The sequence below is a fragment of the Lepidochelys olivacea genome, assembly GCF_965140295.1.
Source record: "Lepidochelys olivacea isolate rLepOli2 genome assembly, chromosome: 6".
Taxonomy (NCBI): domain Eukaryota; kingdom Metazoa; phylum Chordata; order Testudines; family Cheloniidae; genus Lepidochelys; species Lepidochelys olivacea.
This window is the reverse complement of record NC_140416.1, coordinates 71275108-71302938: the sequence shown is the minus strand read 5'-3', so window position 1 is coordinate 71302938 and position 27831 is coordinate 71275108. Positions and strand designations below refer to the sequence as shown.

Here is a 27831-nt window from a genome sequence, read left to right as displayed (position 1 = left end):
GCAAAAGTGACCTGAACCCATCCTTAGCTGAAGGGGGCCAGACCATCCTGAGTACCAGCAAGGGAAAGAAAGCAGCATAACCCTCCTACAATGACGAAGCTGACGCTGAGAGAGGAGGAGTCGTCAGTACAGGAGACTGTTTCCTGTCTGAAGTTGACACCAGCTACACTTCCAAAGGAAAGAAGCCCAGTCCATTGTCCAGCATCACAGTCTAGACAGACTCTACCAGAAAACCTTACTATCTGTGCAGACCTAGAAGAACCAATATTATTTGATCCAGCGCTCACCATGGAGGTTACTATACCTGCTGTTCTCCACTCACCATTACCATTGACCAGTTGAAGTATAATAAAACCTTCAGTACCAACAGTATTGCGCATCAATTTAGAAGCTTCTTTTTCCTCTGATGAGTCCAGAATCAGTGGGAGAATTTCACCACCCCTGTCAAGACATGGGATCTGCCCTGACAGAGGCTCTAAGGTCTTTTGGGCACTTTCCCTCTCTCATAGGACAAACTACCCAACTCTGGACTATTGGTGACCTTCTCCATGGGGACCCCTTCATTTCCCCTATGACTGTTTGTACTGGCTTTACTGGGGTCCCTGGGATCTGTATATGAGACATCCCGAATCAATGAGCTCACTTTGGGAATCTAGATAGGCTTCCACACACAAGAAAGAGCCTCAACCCTCTGAGGAGGAGGAACAACCTGATCACACAGAACCACTCACCCCTGAGAGGTTACCATCCTCATGATAAAGTGGTCATGCCATCCCCACCATTACCACCTGATGACTACAGGCAGTTACAGGATCTCCTGAGGAGAATCACAAACATGCTTCAGATCCCCTTGGAGAAGTACAGAACACCCTCATAAACTCCTAGATATCCTTCAGAGTGCTGGTCCCAGTAAAATGGCACTCTGAATTAATGAGACCATCTTAGAATGGGCTAAGATAGTCTGCTATTTGTGCTCCCACTCCAAAGAGAATGGAGGAGAAACATTTCATTCCCTGGAAGGGGGCAGAATACTTACTGTCACATCTCACTCCAAACTTTACTGCTGCAAGCTATCACCAAAAGAAACAAGCAACACCACCCCAAATCTGCACCGCTTGATAAGGAGGCCAAATGTTTAGATCTCTTTGGGAGAAAATTTGTCTTTGGCAAGCTCGCAGTTCCACATAGCAAACTACCAAGATTTAATATCAAAACATGATTTTATTAATTACAATAAGTTCTCTAAAATCAACAACAAACTCCCTCAAAAAGATAGACTTTATTTCCAAATAATTATTGATGAAGGAAAATTGCTAGATTGGCCCTCCAGGCTTCAGTGGATGAAGTAGATATAGCCTCATCCTCGATGGCAACTTCCATAGTCATAAGATGAGCTTCATGGCTCCAATCTTCCAGATTTACCAAAGAAGTCCTATCCACTGTGGAGGATCTGACTTTTGAGGGAAATAACCTATTGAGGGAGAAGTCAGATGAATCGCTATATTCCCGCAAAAACTCAAGAACAACTCTTTGCTCACTAGATATCTGTGCTCCAGCACCACAGAGGAAATACCTCAAGACTCAGGCTTATGGACAATGACCAGCCCCTCGACCATTCTGCCATCAAAGGACCTACAAGCTGCCTAGGAAACACCAGAGAATGTAGTGCAGTAAACACAACAACCCCCTACATTCTCCTTCCAGTGCCAGCCTCCCACCAAGAAATCCTTTTGATGGGACTTTCGACAGTTACAAATCAGTCCCCCTGACACATTTATTTATTCAAGACTCCTACACACCATTTGCCTCACTCATTTTTCCCAGCATGAAACTATACAATATCAGACAGATGAATTCTGGAGATAATCACCACCATTCTAGAATAGTTTCTCTCTCATTCCCCACACAAAAAGAATCCTTCCTCCTCCCTCTTTAGAGACCCCTCTCACAAGAAGATGCTCAGACAAGAAGTAGACTTTCTGTTCCATCTGGAAATCATAGAACCAGTACCTCTTAAACATAGAGGGAAAGGATTTTACTCAAGATATTTTCTCATTTCCAAGAAGAAAGGGTGCTGGAGGCCCATGCTAAATTTCAGACAGCTGAACATCTTCATCCACCACCTGAGTTTCAGAATGATCACCCTGGCCTGTATAATCCCCTCGCTAAGCAAGGGTGACTGGTTCACAGCTCTTGATGTAAAGGACACTTATTTCCACATAGAGATCCACTCCATACACAAGAGATTCCTGAGATTCACGTTAGGCCTAGACCATTACCAATACAGAGTGCTCCCCTTCAGCCTCTTGATGGCACCGAGGGTATTCATTAAGGTGTTGTCAATAGTGACAGCTCACAGGCATCATGAGGATTCATCAGTGTTCCCCTACCTCGACAGCTGGCTGATCCCAGGGAAATCATATCAAGAAGTATGGATGACAACTCTGCCCCTGCACAGACTACTACAATCCTTAGGGCTCCAAGTAAACATAGCAAAATCAGTTTTAGCTCCCACTCAGACTATAGACTTTGTTGGAGCACCCCTACATTCAATCAGAGCCAAAGGTTACCTTCCTTGGGACAAATTCTAGTGTATGAAAGACCTCATCACTTATCTTCTGCACTTACCCCCAGACAGCAATTCAGACTAGTCTCACCTTCTTAGGGTACATGGCTTTGTGTACTTATTGCAAAACTTTGATTTTGATGTCTACACGCTTGGTTATGGACAGTCTACATGCCAAGAAAGCACAGTCTGGACAGAATGATCTCACTCCCTGTGGCGGGGTGCTCCATTCACCACTACGATGGTGCCTCCTCCTGGTCATTCTGGGGAATAGCTCACAAGGTCAATGCCCCTTCCCACAGCTATTCACTGCCCCGCCTCTCTCTCTCTGGATCTGCGCCCCCTCCCTTGCTCGACGAGCTGCCGTAGCCTCTTTGTGATTCAGCCCTCTGACCAAGTCACTAAATGGATTCACCTTCCAGCAAATGAGCGTCTTTCCTCACCAGCAGTCCTAGGCAGTCTTCCCATTCACTTATTCATAGTGCCACTCTGTCAGTGGCTGGCAGAGGAACCCAGGCCCACACTTTACTCCAGGTTCTTGCTCAGGGACCCTCTAGTCAGCAGTCAAGGCCTGTTCCCTTCTAGACCTTATTGCCTTTCCCTGAGCCCTGTCCTCCCTCTCTGGCTTCCTTTCTCTCTGGGTTTGCTGGCCCAAATGCACCTCCCTTCTCCCAGGGTGTGACTGCAGATTTTCCCAGCAGTCCCCTTTTCTGTTGCCAATTTCCTGTCTTCATAACCCCAGCCCAGCTCATCCCTCCCCAGCTGGGCTCCCTCACTCAGTCCCAGGATTATATACCCACCTGATTTCCTCTCAGCTATGGTCTGCTGGGTTAATTAGTCCCCTTCTTTGTCTTCATTAACCCTTTCAGAGCAAGTATGGGGTGAACACCCCATCTCACTCCCCCAGAGTTCTGACTTATGGGAAAACAGGGAGACAGTATGCATGGGAGTGTCCTTTGTCCCTCTTTCACCCATAAAAATAATGATTACAGATAACTCCTTACTAAGAGGGGGAGCCCACCTCAATGAACACATTGAACAGGGTACCTGGACCACCAAGAATCCCAGTTGCACGTAATCCTTCAGGAGCTGCATTCAATATATGAAGCCTGAAAATGATTCCATTTATTTGAATCTTGCACATTCAGACCATGTCATACAACATGACAACAGTTTATTATGTCAGCAGAACAGGGAGAGCAAGGGCCACCCTCCTTTGCATAGAAATAGTCAATCTCTAAAACTGGTGCATTTGTCACCAGATCACCACCTCTGCAGTGTGCTTTCCATGGTTGCACCACACATTGGTAAACAGACTCAGCAGACGTCACCAGAGACCATGACTAGAAACTACACATATTGATGCTTTCAGCAGTTGGGATTCCCATCATGGGATCTCTTTGCATCTCAAGAGAACAATAAATGCCTGACGTAATGCTGCAAGGCAGCTTAGGGCCACAGTTAAAGGGGGAATGCATTTCTAGCTCAATGATCAGAACAGCTGAGGTACTCATTTCCACACATCCCTCTTTTACCTCGAGTTCTAAGGAAAATCAGGCAGGATGGAACATCAGTGCTGTTGATTGCACCATGGTTTCCCAGGCAATTCTGGCTCCTGAGCATTCTTCAGATGTCCTTGCATCCGTGCATCCATATTCGGTTATTAACAGAGCTATTGACTCAGGACAGAGGCAGGATCCAACTCTCCAACCCAGCATACCTCCATTTAACAATATGATATTTGGATGAATGATGGACCTGGAAAAGTCATGTATGGAGGATTTACAAGCCATCCTTAGCAATAGTAGGAAAGATCCATAAGGAAATGCTACACAGCAAAATGGAAAAGATTCTCTATCTGGTGACAGCATTGTCAGATGCTTCCGAAATCTTCAGAGATCCCTACTATTCTGAACTACTTCGTTTCTCTAAAAAAGTCAAGGTTATCCATCAGCTTCTTGCAAGTATGTTTGGCAGCTATTAGCACTTTCCCCCATCCGGTAGGCAGACATTCTGCTTTATGAGAGCAAGACTTCTGAAGGAACTGTCCTGAACCTTTTCTCCAGTGCTGAAACCAAACCTGATATGGGACCTCAATCTTGTCCTGTCAGCATTGATGAATACCCCCATTTGAACCTTTAGCCTCATGTTCATTCATGCATCTTTCTGTGAAAGTTGCATTTCTGGTTACAGTCACCTCAGCCAGAAGAGGTGAGCAGTGTTCTCTTATGACTGACTTTCCCTATATAGTCTTCCATATGAACAAAGTTTTCTTGAGGTTACACCTCAAATTCACCACAAAAGTAATCTTAGAATTCCATCTGAACCAGATGATTCACTTGTCTGTCTTATATTTGAAGCCTCCCCCATCAGAGGAAAAGAAGCTCCATTCTCTTATGTGACAGACCCAGACCAGTGGGGTACAGGAGTCTGGTAGAAGGCAAATATACTGGCCACTGGATGAATAGTTTTCTGTTCCCTGAGTGATCAGAGCAGGTGCTGCACTAGAGCAATCAGGAACCTGCCAGAACCAATTAAGACAGGCAAGCTAATTAAGACACCTGGAGCCAATTAGGAACATACTAGAATCAATTATGGCAGGCAAACTAATCAGGACACCTGGTTTAAAAAGGACCTCCCATCAGTTAGTGGGGGGTGTGCAAGGAGCAGGGAGTGAGAAGGCGTGCTTCTAGAGGACTGAGGAGTACAAGCGTGATCAGGCCTCAGGAGGAAGATCCTGCATTGAGGATAAAGAAGGTGCTGAGGGGAGGCCATGGGGAAGTAGTCCAGGGAGTTGTAGTTGTAGCTGTCACACAGCTGATACAGGAGACATAGACAGCTGCTACCCACAAGGCCCTGGGCTGGAACCTGGTGTAGAGGGTGGGCCCGGGTTCTCCCCATCCCCCCCAACTCCTGATTGGATACAGGAGGAGTTGATCTGGTCTCTGAGCAGCACCAGAAGGGAAGGTCTAATTTGGAAAGGGATCTGGCCTGTCCCCGACCCACTAGGTGGGACCACAGAGACTGTGGAGATTGTTTTCCATTTTCCCCATGCTGGCTAGTGATGAGGTTAGCTGAGTGAATGGCAGGTTTGAGCCTCTAGCAGAAGCGGCCAAACTGAGGGCTGCCGTGAACCTCTGAGGTGAGCAAATCCGCCAAAAAGTGCAGGACTCACCAAGGCAGAGGAGGAACTTTGTCACACTAGGTATTCATAAACTCTAGCCTTCTACCTATAAAGGATGAAATTCTTCTGCAAATCTCCCAGGCTGTTTCCTTCCTTTGCCGTATACATGAGAGGGGAAGTTACTACCTCACAAAGACTATCCAAATGGATTTTGGCCAGCATCCTGCTTTGTTATGAGCTGATGGCAACCACTCCCCTCAGAAAGTGAGAGCCAACTTGACTGGAGCCCATGCTACATCTGTTTCCGCACTTTGAAACATCTGTCTTCTAGAGATCTGCAGAGCAGCAACATGAGGCTCCATCCCTACCTTTGCGAGACATTATGCTCTGGTACAAACTTCTACAGCAGATGCATCTTTTGGCAGAGCAGTCCTCCAGTTTGTGGTAAAGCAAGGTTCCTCATACCCTCCTCCTCAATGAATACTGATTATGGGTCACCACAAGTGGAACACACATAGGGACCATCACTCAAATAAGAAAGGGAGGATTACTTACCTTACAGTAAGTGGAGTTCTTTATGTGATTCCTACCTATTCCACTACCCACTCTATTTCCCCTCTGTTAAAGAACCTTATTCTGGGCTATTGGCAGTGGAAAGGTATGTGGAGCGGTGGTCAATCCACACTGCCCCTTATGCCCTCAGATTGGAGCACAAGGAGGAGAGAGGGCTGCAGGACAATGGACTGCTAGTAAATATTCTCTGGTCTGTGGTGCGTAGAGTGCACGCATATGTCAAGTGGAATACAGGTAGGGACCACACATCTTGAAGAGCTCCGGTTACTTTACGATAAGTAACTCTTCTGTAGCCTCATTGTCCTTACCAAATCTAAACACGCGTGATCGCATTCTATCTGTCTACATTTACTGAATGGGTTCATTGGGTACAATACTCTTTTTCATGTCTTACCGTACTTTGGTTGTAGTGTTCTTGTTCACTTTGAAACAGCTGTTGTGTTGTATTGTATGGTAGAAGAGACTGCACATTGTGGTGCATACATCTCTTCTTTACCTCACAAGCATATTGTGAAGCTTAATTAATTAAGTACTCTGGATCAAGAAATAAAAGCAATATAGAAATACAGGATTTATTAATAACAACAAAAACTGCCATTTATATAACTAGAATATTTAAGGTGGTTCTCAGAAACTTTATTAAAGATTGATTTGAAGTAATATACAAAAAATTTTAACATATTTGTTGCAAAACTTGTATGATTTTTCCAGTAGCAGGTGGTTACATTTAGAACTGATGAGAGTCAGCGTAGCTAGTGGAAAAGGTGGTGGATTGGGAGTCAGGATAACATTCCCAGCTTAGCTACTAACCTGCTGTGTTACTTCACCTGTTGACCAGAGCAAGAGGCTGGTGTGATTGGCCCTCACTCTGGATATCTGCATGCAGGAAGAAGTTGAAGATATGCACAAAGGGATAGGAGGGTGGAACTGTAATGCGTATGAGTGGCCTGCCCTTCTTAGTTGGGGATGCTGTGTTACAGGAATTCAGCTCACCGTGCATGGCTGCCAGATTACTGTGGCACCAATAAAAGTGGGAGCAGGATTAGGTGTCCTACATCTTGTACCTGATGTATAAGGAGTTTTTCCAACACCAGCTGATTAAAAGCATGGTGAGGCATGCTCAGAAGGCCATTCTGTCACATTTGATGTAGGGTCATGGATTGTGGGATTACAACATTTAGGAAGGGGTTGGTGAAAACATTTGCATGTGATGCTTTGTGCTTTCTTGTTGTCTGTACCACTGTATATACATCATGTTCATTCCATTTCTTCACCTCCATGAACTGAATGTAAAATGCCATTTGGCTTCCACACATACAACCCCCATCCCAGAGGAGTTTTAAAGTTCAAGTTCTTTTGGGGAATATGCACTTAGTTGTCTTTTATCAGCACCTAGGACAACAATATCTCATTTAACTAGCCTTTTCAGTCATAATTCAAAACTCCACTGAGACATAGCAGTGTAACTTCAAAGACTGATTTCAGATACATAGAAACTAAACCAACAAGTAAATATATCTCTGTTTATAAAAATATGTTGACAATAAGTGTGGAATTTAATGCAGATTTTTTCCAAATTATTTTGTAGAACCGTCATGAAATCAGGCTCAGAGTTGGTTAAAGCTGGATTACGTGCATTCTTTGAAAATGCGGCTGAAGATCTGGAAAAGACTTTAGAAAATCTTAAACTTGGGAAATTTACCCATTCACGAACACAAATTAAAGGTGTCTCACAGAACATCAACTATACTACAGTGGCATTATTGCCTATATTGACATCAATTTTTGAACATATTGCGCAGCATCAGTTTGGTGTTGATTTACTTTGTAAGTCTTCTCATTTTTGTCATTTATTTTTAAAGGTTTACTCTGTGGTAATAACATAAAAGACTTTTAATAGTGAATGTATGAGTTCATTGGATCAAAGTCTGTGCTCAGTTACCTTGGCATATTACCACTGTTAAGCCTGGAATTAATTGAATTTTGGTTTTAAAAAATTTGACTTCATTAGAATTACATTTTTGTAAATCTAGCATAACTGAGAGCAGGTCAGTTAATGCCAAAATTCTTTTAGGCTACTGGAAATATATGTTTTGTTTAAAGAGATTATTTGCTTTTTTTATTTTTATTCTCTATGTAAAAATAAGAGATTTTAAGTGCCGAAAGCAAAATTGTTTATGCACAATACCTCTCCAAGCATGGAGGTTAATTTAAAATTCCCCTTCAACTTCCTCTTTTCTAATGTGTTGGATAATACAGACATCATTTCCTAAAAAAATGCAAATGAGGTATTGCAGAAACTTCTGTTGCATACTTTTATTTTGTTGGAGTAAAATGAGCAAGAAGTTGAAGATATGCTCAAAGCTCTGTAGTAAAAGAAGATGGTACTGTTTTCACCTTACGCTGGAGAAAGTATCCTATTAAATGAATGCTTGCTTAGTTTGAAATATTAAAAATTAAAATATTATGAATAAGAAATAGGGATTTTCAGGTATATTTTAAAAATGCTAGTGAGTGGCAAGGAAAAGTAAACAGTTCTATTTACTCTAAGTGTTTCCCTTGAGGTTTTGCAGTATGTCCATCTGCAAACCCCATTTTTTCTTTTATGCATTTGTGGAGATTATGGCACAGAGGTAAAGGAGATAGAGAGTAAAGGTCTGAAATCAGTGGAAATAGTCTCATTGAGTCCACAATGCTTTGGATCAGGCCCCTGCAGATGACATAGGTAGACTGCTTCGGTTTAATTGGAAATTAAGCCTTGGAAATTTGATTATTTGAGAATTTAAGATATATTTGATAAATTTAAGAGTGTATAATGATTTGCAAAGTTTTGAGAGTTGCATAAATCATTGGATAGTTACCAGAGAAACTGAAAATAAATAATATATAAGCACAAGAGTGACAGGCCAAAAGTACTTTACAAATAAACATTCAGTCAGCATTTGGTTAGATTGTATAATAGAGCAAAAATATATTGTTTTCTATTTTTCAAGAGTAACTTTTCAATGAAATTGTAATGACAATATGTCAACTCTTTTTTTTTTCCCTTTCAGTGGGTGATGTGCAAGTTTCATGTTATAGAATTCTTTGTAGCCTATATTCCCTTGGGACTGGAAAGAACATCTATGTTGAAAGGTATTGAATGAAAGTGGTTAATACCTTTGTGAAACTAGAGATAATATTTCTTGCTGTGTATCTAACAAAAGAGGGGTGTTTCAATGTGAAGATATAGGCCCAGATTTTTAAAACTATTTAGGCATTGCTCAGCATTGAAATGCCTAACTGAATCTAAATACCATAGACTGTCAATTGGATTTTGGCTCCTAAATTCCCTTTTGAAAATGATATTTAGGCTCCTAAATCATTTAGGCATTGCAACGCTAAGCAGAGCGATACCTAAATGCCTTTAAAAATCTGGACCTTAGTTAGCTGTAATAAGTGTAAGTGATTTTAGTACAAGTAATGAAATGTTTGGAATGATAAATAGAAAGTGTAAGTGTACTTTTATTAAAATAATGGCACATTTGTTAGTATAATATTTACATACAGAAATAATACAAAATGAACTATTTCTATGGGAACATAAACATCGGTGTACCTGATCAGACCAGTAGTCCATCTGGTCTAGCATCCTGTTTATGACTATAGCCAGAACCAGATGCTTCAGAGATGCTGCAGGAAACCCTGTTGTAATTATATAATATGGCAAATTTCTTCTTAACAGAACTTCTAACTGAGGAGGGTTTATAACTTACTTTGATTCTTCCTAAGCAACCCCTGGTCCTGATGTCTTGTTAATTTTTATTTTATAAATTTGTTCCACTGACTCTAAATTTGACACTTCAGTCTCTGACAGTTAATCTTTATGCATCTTTATTTCTCTAATATTTCTGGTTAGTTATCTCCCCATCCGTAGGTGCCAACTTACTCAGCTCTTTGTGGGTGCTCGAACCCCTCTTCACCCCAGGCCCCACCACCACTCCACCCCTTCCTCCAAGCTCCCACCTCCACTTCTTCTCTTCCTACCCCCACCCTGCCCCCACCCCGCCTCTTCCCAGCCCTGCTCTGTCCCATTATTCAAGCCAAACAGCCATCCCTTTCATAAATGGAAATTCAGTTCAAATGAAGCTAATGGAAGGGAGTACAAACTATGCAGGTAAAACACGAAACAGAATTTAGGAGGACTAAGGAGGAATTTTAGTAGCAAATAACCAAGGAATTTTATTTCAAATTATTAGCCAAATTATTTCAATATCTGAGAACCACTAAACCAGAGAATCTCTGGGTCCACTGGACTATTAAGAAGTAAAAAGAGCAATTGTACAGAGCAAATTATTTCTTTGAACCAAGGATGATGGGAATGTAGGCGCCAACTTCATGGATGCTCTGGGGCTGGAAGACCCACGGGAAAAAAATAGTGGGTGCTAAGCACCCACCGGCAGCCCCACGGATCAGCGCCTCCCTCTCCACACAAGTGCCTCCTGCCTACCACGAATCAGCTGTTCAGCAGCGTGCAGAAGGCACTTGGGAAGAGGGGGTGGAGTGGGAGTAGGAAGAGCCTGGGGGAGGGAGTGGAATCTTTTGAATCTTGTGATTTTAATGCATGCTTTCTGACAGTCATATGATATAATTAAAGTAGCTTCCATGCTAAGGATATTACTTTCCTTACTTTTGCCTTTAAAATATTTGTTACTATTATATTTTACTATTATTATTACTCTCATTATTGTAAATGGACTCAGTTTTTCTTCCTTGGGCAAGGTGAAACAAAGGTGTCGTAAGAGTTTTCATCTGTTTAAGAATGTTAATTTAACACATGACTTATGAGGAAAGGCTGAGGAACTGGGATTGTTTAGTCTGAGGAAGAAAAGAATGACGGGGGATTTGATAGCTGCTTTCAACTACCTGAAGGGGGGTTCTAAAGAGGATGGATCTAGACTGCTCTCAGTGGTAGCAGATGACAGAACAAGGAGTAATGGTCTCAAGTTGCAGTGAGGGAGGTTTAGGTTAGATATTGGAAAAACTTTTTCACTAGGAGGGTGGTGAAACACTGGAATGCGTTACCTAAGCAGGTGGTGGAATCTCCTTCCTTAGAAGTTTTTAAGATCAGGCTTGACAAAGCCCTGGCTGGGATGATTTATTTGGGGATTGGTCCTGCTTTGAGCAGGGGGTTGGACTAGATGACCTCCTGAGGTCCCTTCCAACCCTGATATTCTATGATCCTAAATTTTCAGCGTTCATATTTGGGTTCTTTTCAATTTTGCTTTTTAAATTAAAAAAATATTTCTTCACAGTGAAATATGATTGGGATTCTACTTTTGAATTCTACATAAATCTTTCTATTATGAAATGTTCTGTGGTTGCTGTTTCTGATAGTAATACATTATGTTCTTTATCACAAAGAAGCCAAATTTGAATGAAAAGGATATAAACAGAAATATACGTCTTGAATGTCTGGGTATTTTTTATTTATGTGTATTCTGTTTCTGCCTTTTCCATTTCTTTCCTAGCAATAAAACAACTGTAAGCTTTTACTATGCGATAAAGTGACCTTATCTTAAAATTGTCCTGGATTTTTTCTTCCATTTTTTTCTGTTCTTGTATTTCTATATATTCTATATATTTTTTGTACATACATTCATCAGGAAAAAGTCCTCCCTGCCCCCAGAAAATACTGATGAAAAGAACAGGTGCAGAAATCTCAGAGAAATAGGTTATTATTATTGCAGTGAATTCACTTGGCAAACAGGAATGTTTGCATGTACTCTGTGATAAATCAATATAAAAATACCAAGCATTTTTTTTAAAAGAAGAGAGACAGGTTGATCTTATATAACCCCTTGAAGTGAGCTGTAGCTCACGAAAGCTTATGCTCAAATAAATTTGTTAGTCTCTAATGTGCCACAAGTCCTCCTTTTCCCTTATACTAGAATTACTGAAGTAATTCTCTGGAAAAAGTCAATCGCCATTAAGCGTCAAAGGAGAACAGTCTCACATACATAGTGTTATAGAAAATACTCAGACCAACATAAACATTTTTCATGTTTTCCAGTTACATAAGATCATTTTTATTGCCAATTGTTTACATAATAACCATTACAAAATCACCATCTTTTCTTGCACTGAGAAATAGAACAAATAAATCAGGGACATAGATTTGCATAACTTTATACATTCTTCAATGGAACTTGAATCCAAAAACTACAATCTGTTGGTGGGCAGTTGAAGAGCAGATGGTAAGTCAAAGTCCCTGATGTCAGGTCACAAACATAGCAAAGCAGTGGCTGTCTTAGACTTGCCTTACTTAGTTTTAATGGTACTGCTATTGTTCAGTAATATTAAACAATGCATATATTGATTCTAACATTGTTGCATGTCTTTTTGAAAAAGTAACCCACCTTACGCTGTTTCTCCTCAGATTCCATTTAGCTAAAAGCTTCCACTGGTCATTTTCACTATTATCTCAGTTAATAAGACGAGTAGTGAACATATAGCAAATCTTCCCATTTACAAAAGCAATAAGAAACTATGTTGTAGGCTACTGGTTTTGTCTTTTCAGAATTCAGCACTTCTCTAGTTCAGGAAGGTAAATACAGTTTGCAGTATATAAAACTGCATTGCTACAATAGGCTTTGGTATTTTTGTAGTCTCGGAATAAGGTTCCATTGATGAGTATTGTGTATGAGGCTTGGTTTTGCAGTCTTGGGATTTTTAAAAAATCTTCTCTCTTTAATATTGCCAGGTGTGCAATAGGAGGTATGTCATTCTTACACCTTGACCTACTTCAGCACAGAGGACAGTTTCTGTTGTGGTTTGGATACTGAAAAGAGAAGCTGCTTCCAACTCCAGGGTCACATGAGATTCTATAGCAGTTCAAGGAGGGCACAGAACACTTACAGATGGCACATCAAAATCTGATTACTATTTTTTCTCACAATATCTTTCAGAAGTTCTTAGTTATGTACCAAGAAAGAAAGAGTCTGATGGATACACTCTTGGATTATTTTTCTTTTCCCTCTCTTTCTGCTAGGAATGCAACCATAAAACTTCAGTGCAAACTTAGTCTGCAAGTGTATACAGTAGGCTGGTAATGCGGGTAAGCAAAGGGCTAGATCCACAAAGGGACTTAGTCATTATAATGCTGAGCATGGCAGTGCCTATCTTTTAGGTGCCTTGACACCCAGTGGAATTCACAGCCATGAATTAAGCACCCCGGTTCACAATACACTGCATGGAGAGAGTTAGGCTTCTACGAATCGGATTCACAAATGCCAGCTCACTTAGTAGGAAATTCTGAGGAGAGATCTGTGGCCTAACCCCCTGCCTCCAATGGGCTTAAGCACCTGTTGCAGCTTGGGATTCACAGCTGTGAATCCTCTCCTGGAGTTAAGCATTTAAACCTTTTCTTTCGCAAGCTAGAGGAGGAGGATGGGTAGTGGTGGGGGAGCCTCCCCCACTACATTCACACTCTTATCATTTTTAGCCCAGGGGTAAGATCACTCTCCCAGGATGTAGGAGACCTGGATTTTAGTACAGTAACTCCCCATTTAACATCCTCTAGCTTATCATTGTTTCGATCTTACGTCCCTGCTCCATTACAGAACATGTTCATTGAAAGTTGTACAATGCTCCGCTATGTCATTTGGCCACCTGCTTTGTACACGGCTGGCAGCCCCCGCATCAGCTCCCCTACACCTCCCCCCAGCGCCTCCTGCCCACTGGCGGACCCTGCAGATTAGCACCTTCCCCCTGGTTTGCAACATTCAGGAAGCGGGAGGGATGGGGGAGGAGCGAGGACGCAGCACGCAGGCTCCCCCTCCCTCGTGAACGCCACCAACCAGCTGACTGCTGCAGGCAGAAGGCAGGGGAGGGAGGAGGAGGCTGCACGCTGCGACCTTGCTCCTCCCCCCTCCCTCCCCTGCCTTTTGCCTGTGGCAGTCAGCTGGTTTGCGGCGTTGTGGAGATAGATGGCAAGAGAGAGATCACTTGATCATTACCTGTTAGGTTCATTCCCTCTGGGGCACCTGGCGTTGGCCACTGTCAGTAGACAGGATACTGGGCTGGATGGACCTTTGGTCTGACCCAGTATGGCCATTCTTATGTTCTTATGCTTTAAAATGAGTAAAGGTTCAGGGAAGGCTCTTAGGTGCTTTCTTGCAGTTTACACATTCCTGGTAGTGATGCTGATGGGCTTTGTGAATGAACACTCATTTGCTAGTAAATGGACAAGGTAATCTCTTCATTTCACGTAGTCCACAAAATGCCAGTCAGACAGTATCTTTTAATATTTATGGCTATTGGATTTTATGAGGCAATTTATCCTAATGTCATGCATTGAAACAGAGTTTCCCATTTGTAGAGTATGTAATTACTGAGTTTTAAAAATTTTATTTCAGCATTAATCTGAACATCCTGCACCCATAGATTATGATAAAAGACATCTTCAGATCTTTGCTTCTGGTAAAACTGACAGAGAACAAATGTCTTCAAGATAAACAGATACTGCAGGAGCAATAAATAAACAAGTACATATAATCTGTTGAAAACTGGAAATGACCTGAGTCAGATATGACATCATATATAATGGAGAATTTTACAGACTTATTGTAAGGCTGATTTGGTTTTCTGTGGTGTCACTGGTATACAAGAGGGGGCAGGTGCCCTGTGCCACTTCTGCTCCCTTCTTTGCCCAAGGACTCTCCAGCAGAAGTTGTCACAAACCCTGAAGTGAACTTAGCTCTGGGTACCTAAATTGCAGCCACAAAATCTGTACTAAGGGATATTTGCACATGTAATTACCAGATTTGTGCACAGAAGTCCCTAGTTGTCTACAGAAATATGAATTTTGTACATGGAGTAGGTACATGTTTATGTTAGATAATCATGTTTTTATCTGAATTTGCTGATGATAGTTAACATTAAGGATCAGATTTACAGAGGGGCCTTAACCTCACTTGTATTTGTGCACACAAAGGTGGTTTCCATTGCTTATGTAAGTGCTGCCATTTGTGTGCACAGTTCATGGTCCATCTGTAGTTGCAGGCTGAATATTTAAAATGTGATAACTAACTACATGGACTTCTGATGCTATGTAAGCATTTTATCCATGCATCAGAAGAGCAAAGCCAGCATGAGAACACTAATCACTAATACATACTGCATGTATATTTGAAAGAGATTTTTCATGTTTTGTAATCAGACCTATTACAGCTTCATTTTGACTATGGATGGCTTCCAGAAAAAATAATTTTTCAACCTTTAAGCTTGATATCACATGTCTGTCTTAGAAACAAGTTTCTTGGCCTCAATACAAGAAGGGCCATATGCCTGGTCATTTCAACAAACTGCCATGCTACTTTTAATTAATCTCATCCTTGCATCACCAGCAAACTGTTAATTAAATGTTGGTTATAAATTCTTTACTTAACCAATATAATTTCAGTAAATGTATGTTTGATGTTGGGCTAATTTTCTTCATTCAGTATCTGTCATTGTAAAATGTTTCTTCAGCTTACTTGTATTTGTTGATAGCATTTCACTTGCTTAATGTGACAACATCCCAGAATTCTTTGTACTGGATGATCCTACTTTTAGTTTAATACAAGGTGGAATTAATTGCTTTAGCTAGTCTACTGAAGGCCTTTCTAGCATGTGTGGCCTTGTGAGGCTGAGTGGTTACACTCCTGGGTACTCTTGATAGGTCAGTGTGATTCACATTAATGTTGGCTTATTCTTTAATGTTTTTTGAAGTTGGTCTCTTTCTCTTATATACTGAGAGAAAAATATATATCTAAATATTTTCAAGAGGGTCATCTTATGGCACACCTGAAATAGCTAATAATAAATCTTCTCATCTGCAAGACTGTGCTGTGAGCACATCTGTATGTTGGGGAAGGAAGACTAGGGAGCTGAAGTCAAATTAAATAAAGGAAATGGCAGCACAAAGCTATAGATACAGGTAAAATGTTCTATAGCTCTGGTCCTTTTTGCCATTTTTATGCTGCAAACATGTATGGCTTATTTTTGTAATGTAACTCAAGCCTTTCTATGGTGGATAACAAGGGACTTTACTACTCATAGAGCTAAACAAATATCCTGTTCACAGGGACAGGGAAACTTATTTGCACATTTTGTCAACAGTGCATCATTTTGCTGTCTCCACTGTCTGCAAGTGTGATCTTTACAAAACATCTTTCTCCAGTGCTGCTTTCAAGTGTAATTGCAGGCTTTACTTACAAACAGATTTACTCCTGTTTAGCTGACTTTTATGCATTAATGTACATCAAGATTGTTATAGAAATGTATCAGGAGGTGGTGCTATTCAACAAATACCCTATGTATCACAATACTATTCTGAAATATTTCAGAATCCTTGGTTTGCAATCTAATTTATTAAGAGATTAAAATTATAATAATCAAATTCCTTTTCTTCAGGACAACAAACACTTGAAGAACAGTTTATTCACTTTTAATGTGAAGTGGCATTTATACTGGGTTTTCATACTGCTGTATTTTCCTGTTTCTTATCATGCATTATCATATACTGTAGGTATATTCATGTGAGAAACACAACCAGTTTCCCAAGAGTGGCAAATTAATTCATAATTTGATAAAATGGTAAATAAAATAAGAATAAAAATTGATAACTCTGTATAATGCATGCTGAACTTTAAGAAAGATTTTTCCTTTGAAATCACATTAATTATCTGTCACTTACAGACAGCGTCCAGCACTTGGTGAGTGCTTAGCATCCCTTGCAGCAGCCATTCCAGTAGCATTCCTTGAACCTTCTCTGAACAGTTACAACCCACTCTCTGTCTTCAACACAAAAACTGCTAGAGAGAGAGCCAGTAAGTACTGTACTTCAGAATATAATGTGCTGCACTTCAGACAGTGGGAAGAAATCTAAACAATGAGAAAAATAAAAGTGTGGTTGAGTAAATAACTCTCCTGCTCTTCCATTGCTTGCTATTTGGGCCCTTGCTACACTGTGGTTGAAGCTGGGCTGGCACAGCTTCCCTTACCTGTTTTTCTGAACATTGCATTTGGATTCTTTTTATAAAATTTTATACTTAGGGATTAGTCTAAGGGCACACCTGCACTACAAAATCTGAGTAGAGATACATTTGCCTGACACTGTTTGGTGCATCCAGGGCATAATGGGTTTGGGGGATTAGGGGGGCAAAGATTTGCCTGTATAAACAGAAAATAAAGTTTTTTTTATCCAGGATTAAGAAATCATATTGTGGCCTTCATCAGTATTTTTTGTGCCATTGTAGTTGGGAACCTGTGATGGACTCTGACCCCACCCATGTGGATCCCTAGCCAGATTGACAGTACAGGATTAGTTCCACATGATTTGTAGGGCTCCATTATCCCTGGCAGCATGACTGGCTCTCATGGCACACTCTGGCTCTCTTCACCTCAGTCAGTGATACATATGACATTTGCTGTCTGCCAAAATAAAGTCAATCAATTCCGACTGTTTCCCACAAAAATCCATCAATTCCCTATTGCTCTGCCTTCTCTTCAGACCAACACCCTTCCAAAACAAACAAAATCAAACAAACCCATCATGAAAGCAACTGCCTGTAGCTTCTGTACCTGGCAGCTGTATCTAACAAAAGTAGCAATGGGGACAGGCAAGTTGTTCTGACATGTCCGGCAGTGGAGTAGGCTGGATGGTCAGTTGGTGAATTGGCTGTTAAAGTAGCAGGAGAGGGGAAAGCTGCACTGTGACAAACACATACAGATCATGTTTCTCAGCCACAAACTAATTTTTTTCACTGGTTACATTCAGCTGTTATTATTTAGTTCAAGTTTCTGTCTCCGAAATGTAACTGACTAATCTCATCTTTTCATGGAGAGTGGCAGCATGATCTAGTGAAGGAGATTGGGTCTGGGAGCTAAGAAAAAGTTAGTTCTAATCTCAGCTGTGACACTGAATCACTGGGCATATCACTTAACCTCTCTTTGCCTGTTTCCCCAACTGTAAAATGGGGATGATAGTATACTAACTCACAGGAGAGTTGTGAGTAGTTATTATTTGTCCAGCACTTTGAAAACGTAACATGCTAGATCAGCAGTATGGTCTAAATCCTCAGTCCTGCACCTAGCCCATGTAGCTGGGCTGGACACCAGCTAGCTCTATGGGGGTCGGAATCATCCCATCTAGCTTTCAGAGAGCTCCACAGCCACTTTATAATGACTAATGTACTACCTTGGTAAAATCGTGGCATTTGGGAGGGTCACATTCTCAACCCCCAAATCCTGTCACAGCCATGCACAGCAGAAGGGGCAGGATTCAATCCTAAATTACTTATTTTATTTAACCCCTAATTCTTTGTTTTTAAAACATTTAGACCTTGAAAACACACACACAAATACCGTATTTAAATTAAACATTATTGTTTTCTACCCTAATATGCAGTTTTAGGTATGCCAGATACAGTTGAAGAGATGTGTCCAGATATCCCTCAGCTAGATGGATTAATGAAGGAAATTAATGATTTAGCAGAGTCTGGGGCCAGATACACTGAAATGCCCCACGTGATTGAGGTTACCTTACCTATGCTATGCAACTATTTATCGTACTGGTGGGAAAGAGGGTCTGAGAATATGCCTAAAAGTGCTGGACCCTGCTGTACAATGGTAACCTCTGAGCAACTCAGCATCATTCTGGGAAACATTCTGAAAATCATCAACAACAACCTGGGAATAGATGAAGCATCTTGGATGAAGAGAATTGCAGGTAGCTATACTAAATATAATTTTTTAAGTTTAATTGCATCTAACTATTTGCTATGACCATAGACGTAGTAGTATTTAATTTGTTTACTACCATTTACTTTACTGTTACGTAGTGATATGTAATAGCTAATAACAAGAAGAAATTCAGAATATTATGTTGTTACAAATAATATAAATATTATTAGGCGGAAGCAGTTTTGATTTTAAAAAGGTTTTATTTACATATATTTGGTGCCATCAAAAATGTGCCTAGTGCCACGCACAAATATAGGAAGATATAGTACATGAATCAAATTGCTGATAGCCTAGCAAGGCAAAAACACAAAAAGTGTGAGGAAAAGGGCCACAAAATAAATATGGTGTGAAGAATCCAATTAGAAGTCTACGTTCCAGATGACCATGCCACATCAAGGTGCTCTAGTTGACATCTCTACTGATATGGTCACGTATTGAATAACCAGAAAGACTGACTTTGCAGAAAAGTCCCAAAGAATTTAGTATATATTTATAGAAATTACTCTAAATTCTATAGAATTTAAAAGAGAATGTTATGCTTTCTTTAGGATTTTTTAATCATTTTATAGAATATAGGGGTATAATTTTCAAATCCATTAAATGATTCAGAAAGCCTGCAAAAGATTATAATTTTCTATTAAATTGTATAGAAATTTTGTCAGAAGGGTTAAGTATCCTTTCAGCTCTAGAGATGCTTCCTTCCAAGCAGTTCTGTGAATAACTCACTCCCTTTCACACACCATGGGAAACTCCATTGAAATCAATAAGAACTTTGCCAACTGATCAGAAAGCCCAGTGCTCACAAGATCTGGCCCTATATTCACTTAAGGAGGGAGTATTATGTAGTGTTTACAGCATGGTCTTTAGAAGCTCAAGAGACCTGCGTTATGTTGATAATTCTTCTATGAACTAGCTCTGTGACCTTGAGCAAGTTTATCCTCTCTGTTTCCCATCTGTGAAGGTGATGAAATAACAATAATGCTTAGCACGTCGACGGCTTTTTTCATGTTCAGGTTACTTTATACATGCTATCAAACTGAACTTCACAATATTTCTGACAGAAAAGTATTTGTATTATAACTCCAATTTTACACAAATTTGATAGTTTGAGTCAGAGAGGTGTGATTTACCAAAAGCCATAATTGAATTAGGTAACAAATCTAGGATTATAATTTATGCATTCCAGATTCCCAGTTATTTGTTGTTATCACTCTCTATATAACAACTACCTCACAAGGTTACAGTGATGCTTTCTTAATGGGTATAAGATGCTCCAAGATCACTGGATGAAAAAGTGCTATAGAAATAAAAAGCATTAGCATTAACAAGATTAAATTAATTGGGAATTACTTTTTTCTTTAAATGTGCAGTTTATGCTCAACCTATCATCAGCAAAGCCAGGCCTGATCTGTTGAAAACCCACTTTATTCCAACTCTGGAGAAACTAAAGAAGAAAGCTATAAAGATAGTAATGGAGGAGGAGCAACTAAGAGCAGACAGTAAAAGTGATACCCAAGAAGCAGAGCTACTCATTCTAGATGAGTTTGCAGTTCTTTGTCGAGACCTCTATGCCTTCTATCCAATGCTGATACGTTATGTAGACAACAACAGGTGAGAAACTATAGTATTAATAATTCAACAGATCAATTTACTTTGAATATATGGTTAAAAAAGATATTTCATAAAGAGTGCTATGAACTTAGTGGAATGCTAATAAATGAAGCTCTGAATATCATATGGGTCTTTAATTGTTAGAATGACATATTTTAAAATTTCACCTATGTAAAATTCTATTCACTTTATTTTTTCTTTGCATTTAAAATGTTTTCTAGGACTGTAACAGCAATAATAGCCAATGGGAGTGGCATTTCCAGACTGTTCATGTCAGATGAGATACAGCATCCAACAGTAGTTAAAGACAGTGATGTGCCACTCTAAAATCAAAGGGAGGGATTTAGATAATTTATCATATCTCTGATGGAGTCGCCCTCTGTGGATAGTGCCACATCATCTCCACCAGAGATTATACCTGAGACTCTGAAATCTTCTGGAAAGCATTTTTTAAATGTTTGGAATGGCCAAGATTTCAACAATCATTAAGTATTCTCATCTGCAAAAAGAAAAGGAGTACTTGTGGCACCTTAGAGACTAACAAATTTATTTGAGCATAAGTTTCATGAGCTACAGCTCACTTCATCGGATGCATTCAGTGGAAAATACAGTGGGGAGATTTATATACACAGAGAACATGAAACAATGGGTGTTACCATACACACTGTAACAAAAGTGATGGTAACACCCATTGTTTCATGTTCTCTATGTATATAAATCTCCCCACTGTATTTTCCACTGAATGCATCGGATGAAGTGAGCTGTAGCTCATGAAAGCTTATGCTCAAATAAATTTGTTAGTCTCTAAGGTGCCACAAGTACTCCCTTTCTTTTTAAGTATTCTAAATAATTTACTGGGGATGATACTCTTCAAGCATTCCACAAAAGACTTTAACCCCTTTCCCCATTTCACATTACAAAGTCTGAACGCTGCATTATTGTACATTATCAGTATATAATCAGTCTATTTTTCAGGAACAAATATAAATATGGCTGTACTTAACACACACACACACATATATGTGTATGGGCTCACTAAAAGAAATTAATAGGCAGCAGGTTTAAAACAAACAAAAGGAAGTATTTCTTCACACAATGCACAGTCAACCCATGGAACTCTTAGCCAGAGGATGTTGTGAAGGCCAAGACTATAACAGGGTTCAAAAAAGAACTAGATAAATTCATGATGAATAGGTCCATCAATGGCTATTAACCAGGTTGGGCAGGGATGGTGTCCCTAGCCTCTGTTTGCCAAAAGCTGGGAATGAGCAACAGGGACTGGATCACCTCATGATTACCTGTTCTGTTCATTCCCTCTGAGGCACCTGACATTGGCCACTGTCGGAAGACAGGATACTGGGCTAGATGGACCTTTGGTCTGACCCAGTATGGCCATTCTTATGTTCTTATATATTGCAAAAACTGTGTTAAAAGAAGATTATTGTAATTAACTCTGAAACCTGTAATTACAATGTCAAGCACTCAGAAGTTTTGATATGCCAGTTTTAAGGTTGCATATGAAACCTTAATTTAGTCCCTTTGTGCATATGCATTCTGGTGCTTACATGATTGTGTTTTCCACAGGTCCCTGCCTCATTCATTGCACAGAATGGATGGTGTTCACATAATGAGCAGCTATTCAATATTTTGTTTTCTCTTCATTGGTCAGTGTGTGGCATCACTACTTATTTACTGTATACTCTTCAAGATCTGCTCTGAACATAATTGCTATGGCACACATCATTGTAATTTCTGAGTGCTTCACAAGAATTCACAACACTCCCATGAGGAGAGGAATAATTGGCATTATATAGCATATACCAGTTTCAGCTGTGAGTGCTCAGCACTTCTATAAATCAGATTCCAGAGTCTCAAGTCAGGTACCCAGAAAATGAGGAACACACACTTAATAGTTTGGTATAAGTGGTTACCTGGCATTACATAAGAAGTCTTTGGTAGAAGCAGGGACAGAATGCAGTTCTCCAGGGCAGCATTCCACTACCTTTGCCATGAGACTGTTTTCTTCTCTTCCTGGATTCCCAAGCTTCATTCTCTACAGACTAGAGCTGGCTAGAAACCAGCATTTCTCCTCTGAGGAAAGTTCTGATATTTAAAAAATATTCCAAAAAAGAATGAAAGTTTGAAATTTCTGTGGAATGGGAATTCCAATAATTTTGTTTAGAAACAGTCAAAATAACATTTTGTTTTGACATTTTTGATGTGTTCCCTGAGGCTCCCTGAGCTGTCAGGAGTCCTGGGAGTCAGGAAGCTCAGGGATCATGGAAGCCCTGGGAACTCCAGCTCTGAGGCAACGCCCCCTGGGCTGCCATGGATTCAGGAACGTGCACTACTTAGGAGCCAGCAAGTAGGGAGAAGACCAGGCAGGTTTAGAAATCTGCCTGGTTTCCACTGGAATTTAGTCTAACTTGTCACATTCCTTCAAAACATTTTGATGTTGATGAATCAACATTTTCTGATGGAAAAATCCATTCCATCAAAAAAATTCCAACCAGCTGTCCTATGCACCTTCCAACTTCCGCACCAAATGACACTTTACTACACAGCCCTGATTCAACCCCAGAGCAGATCCACCTTGTTCACTGAATGAGGCAGGGGTCCTCAGGAAAAAATGGTATGTGATAATGTAACTAAAGACCGTACCATAATGCATACAAACAAGGGGAATGACTTAAGGTTGTACAGGTCCTTGGGGATGTTAGAACTTCCCAAAGAAAAGGTCACCAGAATTTTTTTCACATTGCAAAACAATTTATTTTTCCTTAGCCTAGTTCTTGGAACTGGCTGAATTGTTTTTGCTGACATTTTCCAGAACAGTTTAGCCTGATGCAGACAGGTGGTATGGAAAATTGTAGCCTGATTAGTTTAGGTTTGGTAAAGTTCTAAGCAACTGCTAACAGGGTGTTATAATGGGAAGTGTCAGACAATCCCAGTAATAGGTGGGGCTACCAGCCATGCCTATAATACTTTTGCTACACGGTGCTGCCTCTGGTGGTGACAATTAGAGTGATTTGTTTGTTTAAATGAAAGAACATCTCTAATTCTATGGATCGCATATCTCTCAATACTGACCCTTTGATGCCGACCTTGACACCAGATGTGTCAGTACCCAGAGCCCTGGCATCAAGTATCTTGGTATCAGAAGCACCTCTATTCTGATCACCTTGGAACCCAGTATCTTAATACCAGCTATTTCAGTACCCAGCCTATATTCGGTACCAAGTCACTTATCTGTGAGCATGGTACCAGACTCATCTCTTCTTGAGCGATTGAAGATAGTGATATCCAAGACACCCAGCTTCTGAGTTATCAGAGGTCTGCCCAGTACTGACCTCTCCCTATAAGAGACTAGGCACTTCCAATAGAATGCTCCTCCTTTGGAGGAAATGAAATCCTTCTCCTCATCTTCATTTAGCCACAGGAGGGAGTCATCTCCCACCCATCCACCTTTCCCTCTTTGGGTAGCCCAAAAAATGTCAGGAAGGGATTCTTGAGAGGATTCTGAGAGGTAGCAGAAAGAGACCTGGGATTCATAGGGAGCATCCCTCCTGATACCAACTCAGTGTTCATAACCCTACTAACTATGGCCCTATGGGATGACCGAGGGAGTGCAGTCAAATTCTAGAATGCTTGCATCATCTGCCATTTCCACAGCTAGATCCCCCTCCTCAAAGAAGCAGTATAGGTCATTCCAGCCAGGTCAGATAGTACAGCCTGAGGTCCTGGACAGGCAGGAGGATGAAAGTGAAGAAGAGCCTCAAGTGCAAGGGGAAGAACAACCGGTCCCCAATGTGATCTCACCTGGATGAGGCTGTGAACCTTTCTATGTCTGCCTCGGTGGAGGACTTCAAGCTGTCCCAGAGACCCTGGATATACCAATGGAAGTGGTAAAGAAAAAAACACATAAACTCCAGGACATCTTACACTTTTCCACGCCCAGCAGGCTCATGATGGCCATAAATGAAGGACTGTGGGACCCTGCAAAAGATCCATGCTACATGCAAATGCCCATCCTTTCCACATCAAAGTGAGCTGACCGGAGGTATCAGATCCCTTCCATGAGATTTGAATAGTTTTATTCCCACGGGTTTACTTGGAGTGACTGCTGTCCAGAAAACATTAGAAGAGCAGGGATCTCCCAAATCTACACCCAGAGAGAAGGTCCTGAAGAAATGAGACCATCATCTCCTCTTGATGTTCTTTTTGAAGCTTGTGCACAAATTGAGACAACTTATCTCATTTTATATAATCATACTTAGAAAGGAGGACCTGATAATAAGCCACATGTTATTTGGAGTTTGGCTGATATGGCCAATGGGTCATGATCAATAGTTCAATGTGTAGTTGGCAGATGGTATCAAGCAGAGTGCCCCAGGGATCGGTCCTGGGGCCAGTTTTATTCAACATCTTCATTAATGATCTCAATGATGGGATGGATTACACCCTCTAAGCTGGGGGGAGAGGTAGATATGCTATAGGGTCCAGAGAGACCTAGACAAATTGGAGGACTGGGCCAAAAGAAATCTGATGAGGTTCAACAAGGACAAGTGCAAAGTCCTGCACTTAGGATGGAAGAATCCCATGCACTGCTACAGGCTGGGGACCGACTGGCTAAGCAGCAGTTCTGCAGAAAGGAACCTGGGGATTACAGTGGACGAGAAGTTGGATATGAGTCAACAGTGTGCCCTTGTTGCCAAGAAGGCTAACGGCACATTGGACTGCATTAGTAGGAGCATTGCCAGCAGATTGAGGGAAGTGATTATTCCCCTCTATTCGGCACTGGTGAGGCCACATCTGGAGTATTGGGTCAAGTTTTGCCCCCCTCCCGCCCCCCCACTACAGAAAGGATGTGGACAAATTGGAGAGAGTCCATCAGAGAGCAACGAAAATCATTTAGGGGGCTGGAGCACATGACTTATGAGGAGAGGCTGAGGGAACTGGGCTTATTTAGTCTGCGGAAGAGAAGAGTGAGGGGGCATTTGCTAGCAGCCTTCAGCTACCTGAAGGGGGGTTCCAAAGAGGATGGAGCTAAGCTGTTCTCAGTGGTGGCAGATGACAGAACAAGGAGCAATGGTCTCAAGTTGCAGTGTGGGAGGTCTAGGTTGGATTAGGAAACACTATTTCACTAGGCGCATGGTTAAGCACTGGAATGGGTTTCCTAGGGAGGTGGTGGAATCTCCATCCTTAGAGGTTTTTAAGGCTCGGGTTGACAAAGCCCTGGCTGGAATTATTTAGTTGGGGTTGGTCCTGCTTTGAGCAGGGGGTTGGACTAGATAATCTCCTGGGGTCCCTTCCAACTCTAATCTTCTATGATAAGTATAACATGCATAAATAGGTTGGTGCATTCCGAATTACATCACAACAGTGGCTCGGTACCTTCCTAGTCTTCAGAATACTTTGGCAGATCGACTCAGCACACACTTCTCAACAATAACTCATGGTCTGTCAAATATTAAGTCCTGCAGAACATCTTTCTTAAGTGGGAATTCCCAGAAGTAGACCTATTTGCCACACACCAGAACAAGAAGAGTCAAACATTTTGTTCCATTGGGGATTTCAGTCCAGGCTCCCTGGCCAGATATCTTTTTCATCCCCTGAACACTGGGACTGATGTATGCCTTTCCACTGATTCCCATGATACAATGGTTCTGAGGAAACTGAGGCAACACATAGGTTTGATGATTATGAGAGCTTCAGCCTGGGCCATGTAGTTCTGGTATTTGGACCTAATTAACATTTCTATGCAGCCACTGAACTCCTTGCCAGCTCTTCCTGACATAGTCTCTCAGAATAATGGTTAAACCCTGCACCCATATTCAACCTCCTTACATATAACAGCTTGGATGCTAGCTGGATGATATCCACCAAAAGAGGCTGTTCAGCTGACGTTCAGAATGTTCTGTTCCAAAGCAGGAAAGCCTCAACTAGACTGACTTTTTGCTTCTGTGTGGGGATCTCAGCACCATCTGTCTTCCTTCACAACACCCATTTCTGCAATATTGGACTATCTGCTAGCCATGGTACAATCTAGACTTTCTGTCAGATCCATATGGCTCTATCTAACAGCAATATCTGCATATTGCACTCCTATATAAGACCATACTGTATTTTCCCACCCTAAAGTGGTAAGGTTCATTAAAGGTCTCATTCATGTTTCTCCTTTTGTTTGCCATCCCCTTCTCTCCCTTGGCACCTCTGTATAGTACTAGCAGGATTGATGTGTCCCCATTAGAGCCCCTAGCAACCAGCTCACTATACCGTCTGACAATGAAGGCTGCCTTTTTAGTGACCATTACAGCAGGTCAAAGAATAGGGAAGATTCAGGCCCTCATAGCAGGTTGCCTTACATACTATTTCATAAGGACAGGGTCACACTCAGGCCTCATCCCAAGGTTGTTTCAGAATTCCATGTAAACTAATTTATATCCCAATATTCTTCCCAAAGACTCACTCTTCCTCAGAGAAACCTAAACTTCACATATTGTAAAGGTACTGTCATTTTACATCGACAGAACAAAATTATTCAGGAATCATAGAATCATAGAATATCAGGGTTGGAAGGGACCCCAGAAGGTCATCTAGTCCAACCCCCTGCTCAAAGCAGGACCAATTCCCAGTTAAATCATCCCAGCCAGGGCTTTGTCAAGCCTGACCTTAAAAACCTCTAAGGAAGGAGATTCTACCACCTCCCTAGGTAACGCATTCCAGTGTTTCACCACCCTCTTAGTGAAAAAGTTTTTCCTAATATCCAATCTAAACCTCCCCCACTGCAACTTGAGACCATTACTCCTCGTTCTGTCATCTGCTACCATTGAGAACAGTCTAGAGCCATCCTCTTTGGAACCCCCTTTCAGGTAGTTGAAAGCAGCTATCAAATCCCCCCTCATTCTTCTCTTCTGCAGGCTAAACAATCCCAGCTCCCTCAGCCTCTCCTCATAACTCATGTGTTCCAGTCCCCTAATCATTTTTGTTGCCCTTCGCTGGACTCTCTCCAATTTATCCACATCCTTCTCGAAGTGTGGGGCCCAAAACTGGACACAGTACTCCAGATGAGGCCTCACCAATGTCGAATAGAGGGGAACGATCACGTCCCTCGATCTGCTCGCTATGCCCCTACTTATACATCCCAAAATGCCATTGGCCTTCTTGGCAACAAGGGCACACTGCTGACTCA

At 41.2% G+C, this 27831-nt stretch overlaps 1 protein-coding gene across 1 annotated transcript in view; it reads left to right on the top strand.

Annotated features, from left to right (window-relative positions):
- Positions 1–27831, top strand: part of RYR3 (ryanodine receptor 3) — a gene marked incomplete at its 5' end in the record, with an annotated part of 579989 nt that overhangs the window by 410313 nt on the left and 141845 nt on the right. The window contains 5 exons of the mRNA XM_084631721.1: positions 7852–8090; positions 9317–9398; positions 16983–17113; positions 18694–19014; positions 20399–20639. Of these exons, the coding sequence (XP_084487847.1) occupies positions 7852–8090; positions 9317–9398; positions 16983–17113; positions 18694–19014; positions 20399–20639 (1014 nt within the window). The remainder of the gene's footprint in view (positions 1–7851; positions 8091–9316; positions 9399–16982; positions 17114–18693; positions 19015–20398; positions 20640–27831) is intronic.